The sequence below is a fragment of the Piliocolobus tephrosceles genome, chromosome 21, assembly GCF_002776525.5.
Source record: "Piliocolobus tephrosceles isolate RC106 chromosome 21, ASM277652v3, whole genome shotgun sequence".
Taxonomy (NCBI): domain Eukaryota; kingdom Metazoa; phylum Chordata; class Mammalia; order Primates; family Cercopithecidae; genus Piliocolobus; species Piliocolobus tephrosceles.
The window spans coordinates 33,081,184-33,095,174 of NC_045454.1; the positions used below are offsets into that span (position 1 = coordinate 33,081,184).

General features: G+C 41.8%; 1 protein-coding gene across 8 annotated transcripts in view; it reads right to left on the reverse strand.

Annotated features, from left to right (window-relative positions):
* Positions 1-13,991, reverse strand: part of ZNF682 (zinc finger protein 682) — a 42,085-nt gene that overhangs the window by 21,700 nt on the left and 6,394 nt on the right. For 3 of the 8 annotated variants that reach the window (XM_031934908.1, XM_026448202.2, XM_026448198.2), the window contains exons 2-3: positions 8,265-8,419; positions 6,731-6,826 (exon numbers count right to left, since the gene is read on the reverse strand). Coding sequence is in view for 1 of the 8 variants with exons in the window: in XM_026448197.2 (XP_026303982.1) it covers positions 6,731-6,826; positions 7,975-8,015; positions 8,334-8,419 (223 nt within the window). In the remaining 7 variants the exon portion in view is untranslated. Of the gene's footprint in view, positions 1-6,730; positions 6,827-7,974; positions 8,016-8,147; positions 8,180-8,264; positions 8,420-13,991 lie in introns of those variants that run through there. The other 5 variants (XM_026448203.2, XM_026448199.2, XM_026448197.2 and 2 more) reach the window with 4 other exon arrangements.

Below are 13,991 nucleotides of genomic sequence, written 5' to 3' on the forward strand. Positions count from 1 at the left end.
GCGTAAATCTCTTGATACACAATACGAAACGATATAATGTGTGACATTAATAACAAAGGATGTAAAAAAGTATAGTTTTATATTCAATTGCAGTCAAGATGTCATGGGATTTAAGCATACTGTTATGTTTCATAAACTCTCATTTTTCAAGGTGATCACAAAAAGACCTATAAAAGATATGCAAAAGAAGATGAAAAAGGAATCAAAGTATGCCACTACAAAATTAACAAAACAAAAACAAAGGCAGTAAGAGAGGAAATGAGGGAAAACATATTTATGACAAGCACAGAAAGTAATCGAAAACAAAACACTACTAGTAATTTTATTTCTTTCTGGTATTATTTTAAATATGAACAGATTGAACCCCTTAAAAAAGTAAAATAGCTGAATGAGTTAAAAATAAAATCTTACAATGTGCGTCTTTAGGGGACTCACTTTAGTTTTAAGGAGACAAACAGACTGAAAGTGACAGGACACAAAAATATATTCCATTCAAACAGTAAGCACGAGTGGGTGGGGTGGCCATAGTTAGACAAAATCCACTTTAAGTAAAAAACTGTTACAAAAGATAAAGATTGGTATTATATAATGGCAAAATGGATCCATTTACCAGGAATCTATAACACATATAACTGTTATATAAGTATAACATTAGCACTCTCAAACATATAAAACAAATATTGACAGAAGTTAAGAAACAAATACACAGCAGCACAATAATTATAGACTTCAAGGCCTCATTCTCAATCATGAATATAAAAAAATCAGATAGATTAATAAGAAAATAAAAAACTTAAACGTTACACACCAATTAGACCTAAGAGACATATACAGAACGTTCCAGTTAAAAGCAGCAGAATACATAATATTCTCAATCACACACACAGCATTCTGTTCGGACGCAAAACAAGTCTTAATAAATTTAAGGAGACTGAAATCATACAGTGTATATTTTCTGACCAAAATGGAATGAAACTAGAAAGCAGAAGCAGAAGTAAAACTGTAAATCCAAAATATGTGGAAATTAAACCCACTCAAACATATTCTTGCTCAAGGATCAGATAATTTCATTTTGTTAAGATGTCAACATGCACAGCCACATACAAATTCAATGTAATACCAAGATCTTCATGGTAGTTTTTTTTTGCAGAAATATATTTAAGATTCTCAAATTCTTTTAGGAGTTATAACTAGCAAAACACCCTTTAAAAAGAACAACAAAGAGGTATTACACTTCCTGGTTTTATAACACATTACCCAAAGCTATAAAGATACAAATAATGTGGTATTAGCACAAAGAAAAATAAATGGATGATAAAACAAAATAGAGAGCTCAAAATTAAGCACGTGTGTACGTAATCAATGGCCTTATATAAGATTGCTATGGCCACACAATGGGGAAGAAAATAATTTTTTTAACAAATGATGTTGAAAAACTGAGTATTTACATGAAAAAAATTAAGTTGAGCCCTTCCGTTACATGCACCATATAAAAACAGTATTTAAAATGGATTAAATACTTGAACATAAAAGTATAATAAACTTCCTAGATAAATATATGGGGGAAAATATGACATTGGACTTGGCACTAATTTCTTGTTACAAAAGACAAAGAATTTGATGTCATTTTCTTAGATATGAAATCAAATGCATAAGGAAAAAATAATAGAGAAATGGGACTACATCAAACTTCAAAATTTCTGCACATCAAAGGAAAAATTTAGTGGGGTGAAAATGCTGCCTAAGAAATGGGTGAAATATTTGAAAATCACATATTTGATGGGAGTTAATTTTCATAATATATAAACAATGTCTAAAACTCAGCAATAAAAAGTGAGTAGCTTGCTTAAGAAATGGACAAACAATTGAACTGGCATCTCTCCAAAGAAGATACATAAATGGCTTATAAGCACTTGAAAGGATGCTCAAGATTACTAACTTTTAGACCAATGCAAAGTAAAAATCACAGTAAAATATTACCTCAAACCCATTAGGAGAGCCATTAAGAAATGTAACCACCCCCCCAAAAATAATTGTTACAGATATGGAAAATTGAGAGGCCTTTTGAGCCACTGGTAGGAAAAATGATGCAGCTACTGTAAAAAACATACTATGGGCCGGGTGCGGTGGCTCAAGCCTGTAATCCCAGCACTTTGGGAGGCCGAGACGGGCGGATCACGAGGTCAGGAGATCGAGACCATCCTGGCTAACACGGTGAAACCCCGTCTCTACTAAAAATACAAAAAAAAACTAGCCGGGCGAGGTGGCGGGCGCCTGTAGACCCAGCTACTCCGGAGGCTGAGGCAGGAGAATGGCATAAACCCGGGAGGCAGAGCTTGCAGTGAGCTGAGATCCGGCCACTGCACTCCAGTCCGGGCGACAGAGCGAGACTCCGCCTCAAAAAAAAAAAAAAAAAAAAAAAAAAAACATACTATGAAGGTTTCTCAAAAAATTAAAAATGGAATTACTATATAATCCAGCAAACATGGAGAATCCTATTTGATACTGTTCTTCGCAGTTATTTTTTGGGGTATGACACCCAAAGCACAGAAACAAAAGCAAACATAAATAAGTGGGACTGCATCAAACTGAAATCTTTCTGCACAGCAAAGAAAATAAAACAAGGAAACTTACAGGATGAAAAAAAAATTTGCAAGCCATGCATCTGATAAGAAGTTAATATCCAGAATATATAAGGAATTCATACAAATCAAAGGCAAAAACAATAATAAGAATGATAATAAGAACTAAATTGAAAAACAGACTAAATGGATAGATATTTTTCCAGTGAAGACAAAGAGCGAACAGGTATGAGAAAAGGACCTCAACATCACCAGTCATCAGGCAGGTGCGAACCAAAACGATGATAAAATATCACTTCACATTTGTTAGGATGGCTATTATCAAGCCACACATATATTTTTTGGGTGATGGATACCCTAAAAGTACTGACTTCACCACCATGAAATCTATCTGTGTAACAAGGTTGCACTCATATCCCACAAATTATGCAAAAAGAATAGGGCTGGGTATGGTGGCTCATGCCTGTAATCCCAGCATTTTGGGAATCCGAGGTAAGAGGACTGCCTGAGCAAAGGAGTTCAAGGCCAGCCCTGGCAACACAGTGAGACCCCCTTCTCTGTTAAAAAAAAAAAAAAAAAGAAATTTTAAGCATAAAAACATTTTTAAAAAGAGATAACAAGCGTTGACAAATGTGTGATGAAAACAATCTTGTACATTGTTGGTGTGTTGTAAATTGGGAGAGTCATTATGAAAACCAGTATGGATGTTCTTTAAAAAATAAAAATAGGCCAAGCACGGTGGCTCACACCTGTAATACCAGCACTCTGGGAGGCTGAGGCGGGCAGATCACGAGGTCAGGAGTTTGAGACCAGCCTGGCCAACATGGTGAAACCCTGTCTCTACTAAAAATACAAAAATTAACTGAGTGTGGTGACAGGCGCCTGTAATCCAAGCTACTCAGGAAGCTGAGGCAGCAGAATCGTTTGAACCCGGGAGGCGGAGGTTGCAATGAGCTGAGATCGTGCCACTGCACTCCAGCCTGGGTGACAGGGTGAGACTCCATCTCAAAAATAAATAAATTAATTAAATTTTAAAAAATTCCACATAATCCAGCAATCCCACTTCTGTGTATGTAACCAAAGGAAATAAAATCACTAATTTTTGCATCTCCATGTTCATTTCACAATTGCCAAGACCTGAAAACAACCTAAATGTTTGTGGACACTGACTGGATAAAGAAAATATGGCATATATACACAATACAGTATTATCCAGCCATAAAAAATCATGAAATGCTGCCAACATTTCAACGACATGCATGGACCTGGAAGACATTACACTAAGTGAAATAAGCCAGACACAGAAAGAAAAATAATGCACGATCTCACCTCTATGTGTAATATACAAAGGATGAACTCATAGAAACAGAGAGTACAAAGCTGGCTGACCCAGTCTGGAAGTAGGGAAAATGGGAAGATGTTCAATGAGTGCATACTGCCAGTCATGAAACGAATAAGTTTTGCGGATCTAATGCATAGCATCATGGCTATAGTTAATCATAATGCTCTGTATCAGGGGTACCAGTCTTTTGGCTTCCCTGGGCCACACTGGAAGAAGAATTGTCCTGGGCCACGCATAAAATACACTAACACTAATCATAGCTGATTAGCTTTCAAAATTCTCATGTTTTAAGAAAAATTTGTGTTTGGCCACGTTCAAAGCCATCCTGGGCTGCATGCAGCCAGCAGGACACGAGTTGGACGAACATGCTCCATATGCTTAACATTTTAGTAAGACAGCAAACCTTCAGTGTTCTCACTACAAAAGAAAACGCTGCATGGTGGCTCATGCCTCTAATTCCAGCACTTTGGGAGGCCAAGGAGGGTGGATCACATGAGGCCAGGAGTTTGAGACCAGCCTATAATTCCAGCTACTTGAGAGGCTGAGGCACAAGAATCACTTGAACCTGGGAGGTGGAGGTTGCAGTGAGCCGAGATCCCACCACTGCACTCCAGTCTGTGTGACAGAGTGAGACTCGTCTCAAAAAAGAAAAAAAAAAAAACCAAATAACTCTGTGAGGTAACAGATGCATTCATTAACTGTATTAATCATTTCACAATGTTTACACATATAATATCATTACATTTTACATAATAAATAGTTACATACTTTTAATTTGTGGAAAGTAACCACATGGTCCACACACGTATATGTGTGGGTATATTTGTGTGTGTATGTGTACACATCTCAACTAGTACAATTGAAGACGCTGGGAAAATAAAGTTTATTTTTTTTTTTTTTTTTTTTTTTTTTTTTTTTGAGACAGAGTCTCGCTCTGTCGCCCAGGCTGGAGTGCAGTGGCGCAATCTTGGCTCACTGCAAGCTCCGCCTCCCGGGTTTACGCCATTCTCCTGCCTCAGCCTCCCGAGTAGCTGGGACTACAGGCGCCCGCCATCTCGCCCGCCCGGCTAGTTTTTTGTATTTTTTTTTAATAGAGACGGGGTTTCACCGTGTAGGCCAGGATGGTCTCGATCTCCTGACCTCGTGATCCGCCCGTCTCGGCCTCCCAAAGTGCTGGGATTACAGGCTTGAGCCACCGCGCCCGGCCGAAAATAAAGTTTAAATTACCAATTTTAGTTCACACTAAAAATATAAAATGTAGAAATAAAATAATATTAGATTTTCTGATATTTAGGGAGATGCTTAGCATTATAAAAAAATTACTGAATAGGAATTTCTGTAGAATCACATTTGAAAATTCTGTAAGGGGCTGGGCACGGTGGCTCACGCCTGTAATTCCAGCACTTTGGGAGACCCAGGCGGGTGGATCACCTGAGGTCAGGAGTTCTAGACCAACCTGGCCAACATGGTGAAACCCTGTCTCTACTAAAATACAAAGGTAGCTGGGCGTGGTGGTGCACACCTGTAATCCCAGCTACTTGGGTGGCTTAGGTGGGAGAGTCGCTTGAACCCAGAAGGCAGAGGTTGCAGTGAGCCAAGATGGCGCCATGCACTCCAGCCTGGGTGACAGAGTGAACCTCCGTTGCAAAACAAACAAACAAAAACATTTATTTAAAAAAAAAAAAGAAAGAAACTTCCATAAGAAATCATAAAGCAGAAAACAGACCACATCTCTTTGTGGTGTTAATGGGATTTTGAAACCAAATATGGTTAACACTAATACTCTCACACATTTCAGACATAATGCAAACAACAACCAAAACCCAAACCAAACCAAAACAAAACAAAACAAAACAAAAATCTTAAAAAAATAGTTTAAAGGCCAGGCGTTGTGGCTCATGCCCGTAATTCCACCACTTTGGGAGGCCGAGGTGGGTGGATCACCTGAGGTCGGGAGTTCAAGACCAGCCTCAACAACTTGGAGAAACCCCATCTCTACTAAAAATACAAAATTAGCTGGGCATGGTGGCGCATGTAATCCCAGCTACTTGGGAGGCTGAGGCAGGAGAATCACTTGAACCCAGGAGGCGGAGGTCATGGTAAGCCAAGATTGTGCCATTGCACTCCAGCCTGGGAAACAAGAGCGAAAATCTCTCTCTCAAAAGAAAAAAAAGAGGCCGGGCGCGGTGGCTCAAGCCTGTAATCCCAGCACTTTGGGAGGCCGAGACGGGCGGATCACGAGGTCAGGAGATCGAGACCATCCTGGCTAACACGGTGAAACCCCGTCTCTACTAAAAATACAAAAAAAAACTAGCCGGGCGAGGTGGCGGGCGCCTGTAGTCCCAGCTACTCCGGAGGCTGAGGCAGGAGAATGGCCTAAAACCCGGGAGGCGGAGCTTGCAGTGAGCTGAGATCTGGCCACTGCACTCCAGCTCGGGCGACAGAGCAAGACTCCGTCTCAAAAAAAAAAAAAAAAAAAAAAAAAAAAAAAAAAAAAATAGTTTAACATAGAGTTCCTCAAAAATACACATATATTCCTGTGGCCCCTGAGACAATGAAAGGGCAGTCAGATAATAAAGTCTGTTATAAGCCATGAAGAGGACTTTGGCTCAAAGGAAGGTTACTTTTTAGAGAATTTAGGAGCATTAGACAGAAGATGCCTCTATGTGAGAGCAAGAAAAAACAACCATGCTCCTCAAAATCATCTCCATTGAAGCAGAACTTCTCAAATAACTTTTGAAGCCCGTCCTCCCCCTTGGCCTTTGGAGCTTTCACCTGTGGCATGTGTTTCATTCATCCAACCTACCTGAGGGTTTAGCTATGGTCTCATGTCTCTCCACATTCCAGGGCTCCTGTCTTTGCTCCAGACAGCTAATCAGTTCTGGCTTAGAAACAGTCAGACCTGTTTTATTAGAAAAAAGTAATGTGATGCTTGCTGGGATTCTCCAATTACCAAGCTAGTGTTGTGCTCTGTAGAGAAGACAGAATATTATAGATGATTCTAGAAAATTAATAATAAGGCCGGGCGCGTTGGCTCACACCTGTAATCCCAACATTTTGGGAGGCCGAAGCGGGCAGATCATGGGGTCAGGAGATTGAGACCATCCTGGCCAACATGGTAAAACCCCATCTCTATAAAAATACAAAAACTAGCAAAGTGTGGTGGCACGTGCTTGTAATCCCAGCTACTTGGAAGGTTGAGGGAGGAGAATCGCTTGAACCCAGGAGGCAGAGATTGCAGTGAGCCGAGATCACGCCACTACACTCCAGCCTGGCAACAGAGTGAGACTCCATCTCAAAAAAAAAAAAAAAAGAAAAGAAAATTAATAACAAAATAATATTTCTAAACAGAAAGTTTAGAATATTTTATATTTTTGGGTCTTTAGCTTCCCTACCCAATACTACTTAATCAAAAATTGGTGGTAGAAGTTGGATTTTAAGATCTGGTCAATAATATTTTATAAAGGCATTTTTATAATGGAATTCCAAGAATGACCACTAAAGGCTGGCTATGGTAGTTCACACTAGTAATCCCAACACTTTGGGAGGCCAAAGAGGGTGGATCACTTGAGGTCAGGAGTTGGAGACCAGCCTGGCCAACCTAGTAAAACCTCCTCTTTACTAAAAATACAAAAATTAGCTGGGTGTGGTGGTGGGTACCTGTAGTCCCAGATACTCAGGAGGCTAAAACAGGAGAATCACTTGAACCCAGGACGTGGAGGCTGCAGTGAGCTGGACTGTACCACTGCACTGAAGCCTGGGCAACAGAGCTAGACTCTGTCTCAAAAAATAAAAATAAAAACAAACAAAAAGAATTACCACTAAACTAGAGTGAAAAATGCCCATCACCTCAAGGCAGAAGAAAGTTAATGTAAACATAAAACTTCTTGGAAATCTTCTTCCCTATCCCAACAAATCCCCAAGTTTTCCTTGAAAGCAGAGATCTAAAACTCATTTACATAAAGCAGAAATCCCCACCAAACGTTCTACCGAGGAAGAAAGTAAAATCTTTAGTGTGAAATAGGAATTGTGTATTGAAGTTCTTCTCACCCAGAGAGACCAGGTTTCTGTAGTTCTCTAGCATCACTTTCCTGTACAAATTCTTTTTTTTTTTTTTTTTTTTTTTTGAGGCGGAGTCTCACTCTGTCGCCCGGACTGGAGTGCAGTGGCCGGATCTCAGCTCACTGCAAGCTCTGCCTCCCGGGTTTATGCCATTCTCCTACCTCAGCCTCCGGAGTAGCTGGGACTACAGGCGCCCGCCACCTCGCCCGGCTAGTTTTTGTATTTTTAGTAGAGACGGGGTTTCACCGTGTTAACCAGGATGGTCTCGATCTCCTGACCTCGTGATCCGCCCGTCTCGGCCTCCCAAAGTGCTGGGATTACAAGCTTGAGCCACCGCGCCCGGCCTCCTGTACAAATTCTGCTGAGCAGGTTTCAGAAACTCCCACTCCTCCAAAGAGAATTCTATGGTCACATCCCTGAATGTCAACAGCTCCTGAAAAACAAGACAAAACAAAACATAGTGACCAACTGTGAATGGGCAGTTCTTGACTCCATGTGAAAAGAGAATTGCTGTGACTTATATCAGTTACTGGAATTATTCAATGGGTATTTTTAACAAAAATATTCTCTGATGTATTATCTAATACTGAGGAAAGAAAATAGAATCCACGTGGCCAGGTTTGGTGGCTCACGCCTCTAATCCCATCACTTTGGCAGGCTGAGGCAGGCAGATCACCTGAGGTCAGGAATTCGAGACCAGCCTGGCCAACATGGTGAAACGCTGAATACAAAAATTAGCTGGGCGTGGTGGTGCACGCCTGTAATCCCAGTTACTCAGGAGGCTGAGGGAGGAGAATCGCTTGACCTTGGGAGGCAAAGGTTACAGTGAGCCGAGATCATGACACTGCACTCCTGCCTGGGCTACAAACTAAAAGGAAAACAGAATCCACAAAACCAATGTAGACGCTTTTCTAAATAATCAGTATAAAATTAAGGGCATCAACACAGGCATATACAGTTTGAGTTTTATGTCTGCAGATTACAGAGTAAGTTGTAAATATTACTCATACAGAGAAGTCATGATGGGTTAGAAGGTATCTGTCAAATTTTAATGTACATAACAACGAACTACAGATCTTGTTAAAATGCAGTCTGATTCAGGTGATCTCAGGTGAAGCCTTAGTTTCTGAATTTCTAACAAGCTAGCCAGTGATACCAATGCGTCTGAATCAAGAATATTTTCTCAAACAGAGCAAGTGGTTGAGCCCCAGTTTATCTGACTAGTAAACAAAGATGAGCCTTCATTTTCCAAAGCAAGCTTTAAGCAAAGAGAATCTAAAAAGAAAGGGGAGTTTGCAGATTAAATGTGATGGTTTATGTACATCAGTCAGTAAATCTCCCAAAGTACTTATGAATAATAAAGACAAAAATAATTAACTTGATAGTTTAAAAAAACCTGTCACAGACAGCCTTAACTTAGTGATTGAAATTAACATGAACTGGGCTGGGCATGGTGGCTCACGCCTGTAATCCCAGCACTTTGGGAGGCTGAGGCGGGTAGATCACGAGGTCAAGGGATTGAGACCATCCTGGCTAACACGGTGAAACCCCATCTCTACTAAAAATAGAAAAAATTAGCTGGGCATGGTGGCACGCACCTGTAATCCCAGCTACTCGGGAGAATTGCTTGAACGTGGGAGGCAGAGGTTGCAGTGAGCTGAGACTGTGCCACTGCACTCAAACCTGGGCGACAGAGCGAGACTCCATCTCAAAAAAAAAAAAAAAAGAAGAAATTAACATGAACAAGAGAACAAATTGATGTGCAGTATCAACACACATGGGTGGACACATCATCAGTGCTATGATATTATTGGCAACAAAAAGTAAATTATAACCTTAATCTAAGCATAAAGAAACACCTTTATGCAAAGTTCAAGCTACAGATATCTCCCAGGTTTTATAACCGCTAATAATGTATTTGAATAGTCTTTCCTCAGCATTTTAGAGAGCAAGTCTTATCTATTCTCTTTTCCAGAACCTTCTGAGTTATTCTGGGCAAGTAGTGCCATCCTCTTTAAACGTGCATTTTAAAAATCCTGTTTCTGCATAGAGCTGATGGAACATCCAGATGGAACCTAAACAATACACATTCCCCCTTCGCTAATATCTGAGGACCCGACACCATCCCTAAGAGAGATCTTAGGTATCTACACCTTTCCACATTGATGTGACACAAAGAGAACTTTATTTATTTATTTATTTTTGAGACAGAGTCTCACTCTATCACCCAGGCTGGAGTGCAGTGAGTGGCGTGATCCCGGCTCACTGCAACCTCGCCTCCTGGGTTCAGGCGATTCTGCCTCAGCCTTCCAACTAGCTGGGACCACAGGCACGTGCCACCACACCTGGTGAATTTTTTGGATTTTTAGTAGATACAGGGTTTCGCCATGTTGCCCCAGCTGGTCTCAAACTCCTGGCCTCAAGCGATCCTCCCGCCTCAGCCTCCCAAAGTCCTGAGATTACAGGCATGAGCCACTGTGCCCAGTCACAAAGAACATTTTTATTCTTGCAGGTCATACACTTGATGGTGAGAACTAGTCATGGTATGTAAGAAGCCTAGATAGAAAGAATAAAGGAGAAGGCTCCATTATATAAAACAGAAGCAGCCTCTCACACAACTGTAGCAGGTCAGAGGACAAGATCTGGAAATTTTCAAGGACCACACTTTGAAGGGTGGGGCTCTAAGATGTTGGTGCTGACCTGCCATGATGCAGAAGATGCTTCCTATGGGCTTTCTGTACATTCTCAATCCTAAGTCAGGCCCTGTCTCATAAGTCCCAGAAGCCAGTGCTTATATGTATTTTCTAGTGACATCAACCTGGCTGTACATTATCGGGTGTTATAGCATGCTGCGCAAAACCAGAGGAGAGATCCTGTCATGGAGATTCCTTTAACGCATTAGAAATGATATGTCAACCAAAAAAAAAAAAAAAGAGGTAAAATTAATATAAGTAGAGAGTTCATATGTGCCACATTTGAGAATAGCAAGAACAGCAACCCAGAAGCATAGATTCAAGTTGGCTTGAATATACACCTTGAATAGCAGCAGTGAGAAGCGGATTTTTTTTTTTTTTTTTTTTTGGAGACAGTCTCACTTTGTCACCCATGCTGGAGTGCAGTGGCATGATCTCGGCTCACTGCAAACTGAATCCTTGGTTCAAGCAATTCTCCTGCCTCAGTCTCCTGAGTGGCTGGGGTTACGGGCATGCCCGGCTAGTTTTTTTTGTATTTTTAGTAGAGGCGGGGTTTCGCCATGTTGGCCAGGCTGGTCTCGAACTCCTGACCTCAAGTGATCCACCCACCTCAGCCTCCCAAAGTGCTTGGATTATAGGCGTGAGCCACCGTGCCCAGCCAAGAGGTAGATTTTTAAAGGTAAAAAGGGGGAACAGAAAGTGGGCTGATACAAAGTTCTTTATCAAGGATTCTCATTAGTTTACAGGAATAACATTGATTAGTGATTGGCTATACAGGGTTAAGCTAGAAGGTGTGGGCTATAGTGTCCTGTGTGACATTATTAGATTAATTTATAGCTACGTGTGGCAGTAACAAGCAGTTTCAAGAGATGAATACATTGCTCACAGGAGAAATAGGACATAATTCTAGATTCATTTTAATGTCTCTCTGGGCCCGATAACTAACAGAACTTGAATCCCTCAGATAAAAGCTCTTTTACTTTTAAAATCCCAGGGTCTGGATTCAAATTTGGGGTTTCAGATTTAGGTTTCAGAGGTGTGGGAAAGCAGCAGGTGCCCTCTGCACATTCGCAGGCATTTGTGCAGGAGCAGGAAAAGAACATTTTAAATTCTTAGGTCTATTCAATGCATATGTGTAACCCTGACAGGGTTTCTAGGCCCTAATTGTCGCTGAATTCATTTCAGATCTGAAGATGCCAGAGACATTGAAAGAGGTGGAATGGTTGATTGCTGCCCTGTAAAGTTGTTTTTTTTTTTTTTTTTCCGAGACGGAGTCTCGCTCTGTCACCCAGGCTGGAGTGCCGTGGCTGGATCTCAGCTCACTGCAAGCTCCACCTCCTGGGTTCATGCCATTCTCCTGCCTCAGCCTCCCGAGTAGCTGGGACTACAGGCGCCCGCCACCTCGCCCGGCTAGTTTTTTGTATTTTTTTAGTAGAGACGGGGTTTCACCATGTTAGCCAGGATAGTCTCGATCTCCTGACCTTGCGATCCGCCCGTCTCGGCCTCCCAAAGTGCTGGGATTACAGGCTTGAGCCACCGCGCCCGGCCAAGTTATTTTTGTAGAAATCTGATCTGACTGCTCTACAAGGGACTATAGAACACAAATAGGCAGACAGACCATTTTGCCTGCAAATTTGGGGTTTGCACAATTGCGGGTTGTGACTGGAAGCCCAAGAGGGAAAGACCCTCTAGGGTGAAGTCTGATGGGTACCTTATATGTTTATATCATACCTGGTCTTTTCAGACAGTGTTTTGAAAATGTAATTAAAAGCACAATCATCTCCAACCCCAGAAAAACTCTCCACAGTGGCAGAACGGAAAGCAAAAACTGTATGATTATACAATTAAGCCAGAATGTGACATTAATTGCAGGCAATTTGCTAAGAGATTGCGAAGACAGAAAAACATTGTCATAATTAGACCTCAAGAAGAAGACGTGACAGCACTCACTTGTCGTAGTTTATCCTAAATCCACCTGGGAATTGGAGAGGTCAGTTGATTATATTCTATAAAAGATAAATTTCCCACATCTTCATGACAGGAGGTGGTTTTGCAACTTGGAGCGAAATTCAGGTACCTGGTGAAGGTAGAGTTTTACTTCTCTATAGAAACTGTGGTGCCAGGTGTGGTGGCTCAATACTGTAATTCCAGCACTTTGGGAGGCCGAGGTGGGCAGATCACCTGAGATCAGGAGTTCGAGACAAGCCTGGCCAACGTGATGAAACCCCATCTCTACTAAAAATACAAAAAATTAGCCAGACGTTGTGGCGGGTGCCTGTAGTCCCACCTACTTGGGAGGCTGAGGCAGGACAATCGCTTGAACCCGGGAGGTGGAGGTTGCGATGAGCCGAGATCACGCCATTGCACTCCAGCCTGGGTGACAGAGGGAGACTCCGTCTCAAAAAAAGAAAAAAGAAACTGTGGAAGAGGGATCTATGTTCTTGGTTATTTATATATTAAATCAATGGTTCCTGACTCAGAGTGCTGGGCCATGGTGCTCCTGCCCGTGAAGTTTAGGCTACAGCCTGCAACCCACACAGACCCTCACTGCTGCATCTGTGCTCCAGCACCATGCCACAGAGCAGAGCCCTGGGCTGCAGGAGGAGTGCCTGAAGCACTCCTGGTTAGAATTATATTTTCACAATAATGGAAATGAAAGTGGTGTTCCAGCCTAAGTTTCTGGGGTTTTTTTTTTTTTTTTTGAGACAGAGTCTCGCTCTGTCGCCCAGACTAAAGTGCAGTGACATGATCTCAGCCCACTGCAACCTCCACCTCCTGGGTTCAAGGGATTCTCCTCCCTCAGCCTCTCCAGTAGCTGGGACTACAGGTACCCGCCACCACGCCTGGCTAATTATTTGTATTTTTAGTAGAGACAGGGTTTTGTCATGTTGGTCAGACTAGTTTCAAACTCCTGATCTCAAGTGATCCTCCTGCCTTGGCCTCCCAAACTGCTGGGACTACAGTCATGAGCCACCACGCCCAGCCTCCAGCTTCAGTTTCTACTGATAACGATGACATGGAAAAAGCACTCCTGGATGCCCAGCATGAAGTCCGGACGGAGTTGCTCCACAAGTCGTCATCGTGACAGCCCACCTCACTCACAGACACAAGGCACCAACAGAGATTCTGAAACACCCAAGGCCCTGGAGAGAAAAACAGTTACTAGTCTGTGGAAGATCATATTGAGAGAAAGCAAGAAATTGAGAGCATATTGAAGGAATACTCAGATTCGATATGGGATGGGTTAAGTGAGCAAGAAAAAACTCCCCCCAATGTGTTTCTCTCTTTTTTTTTTTTTTTTTTTTTTTTTTG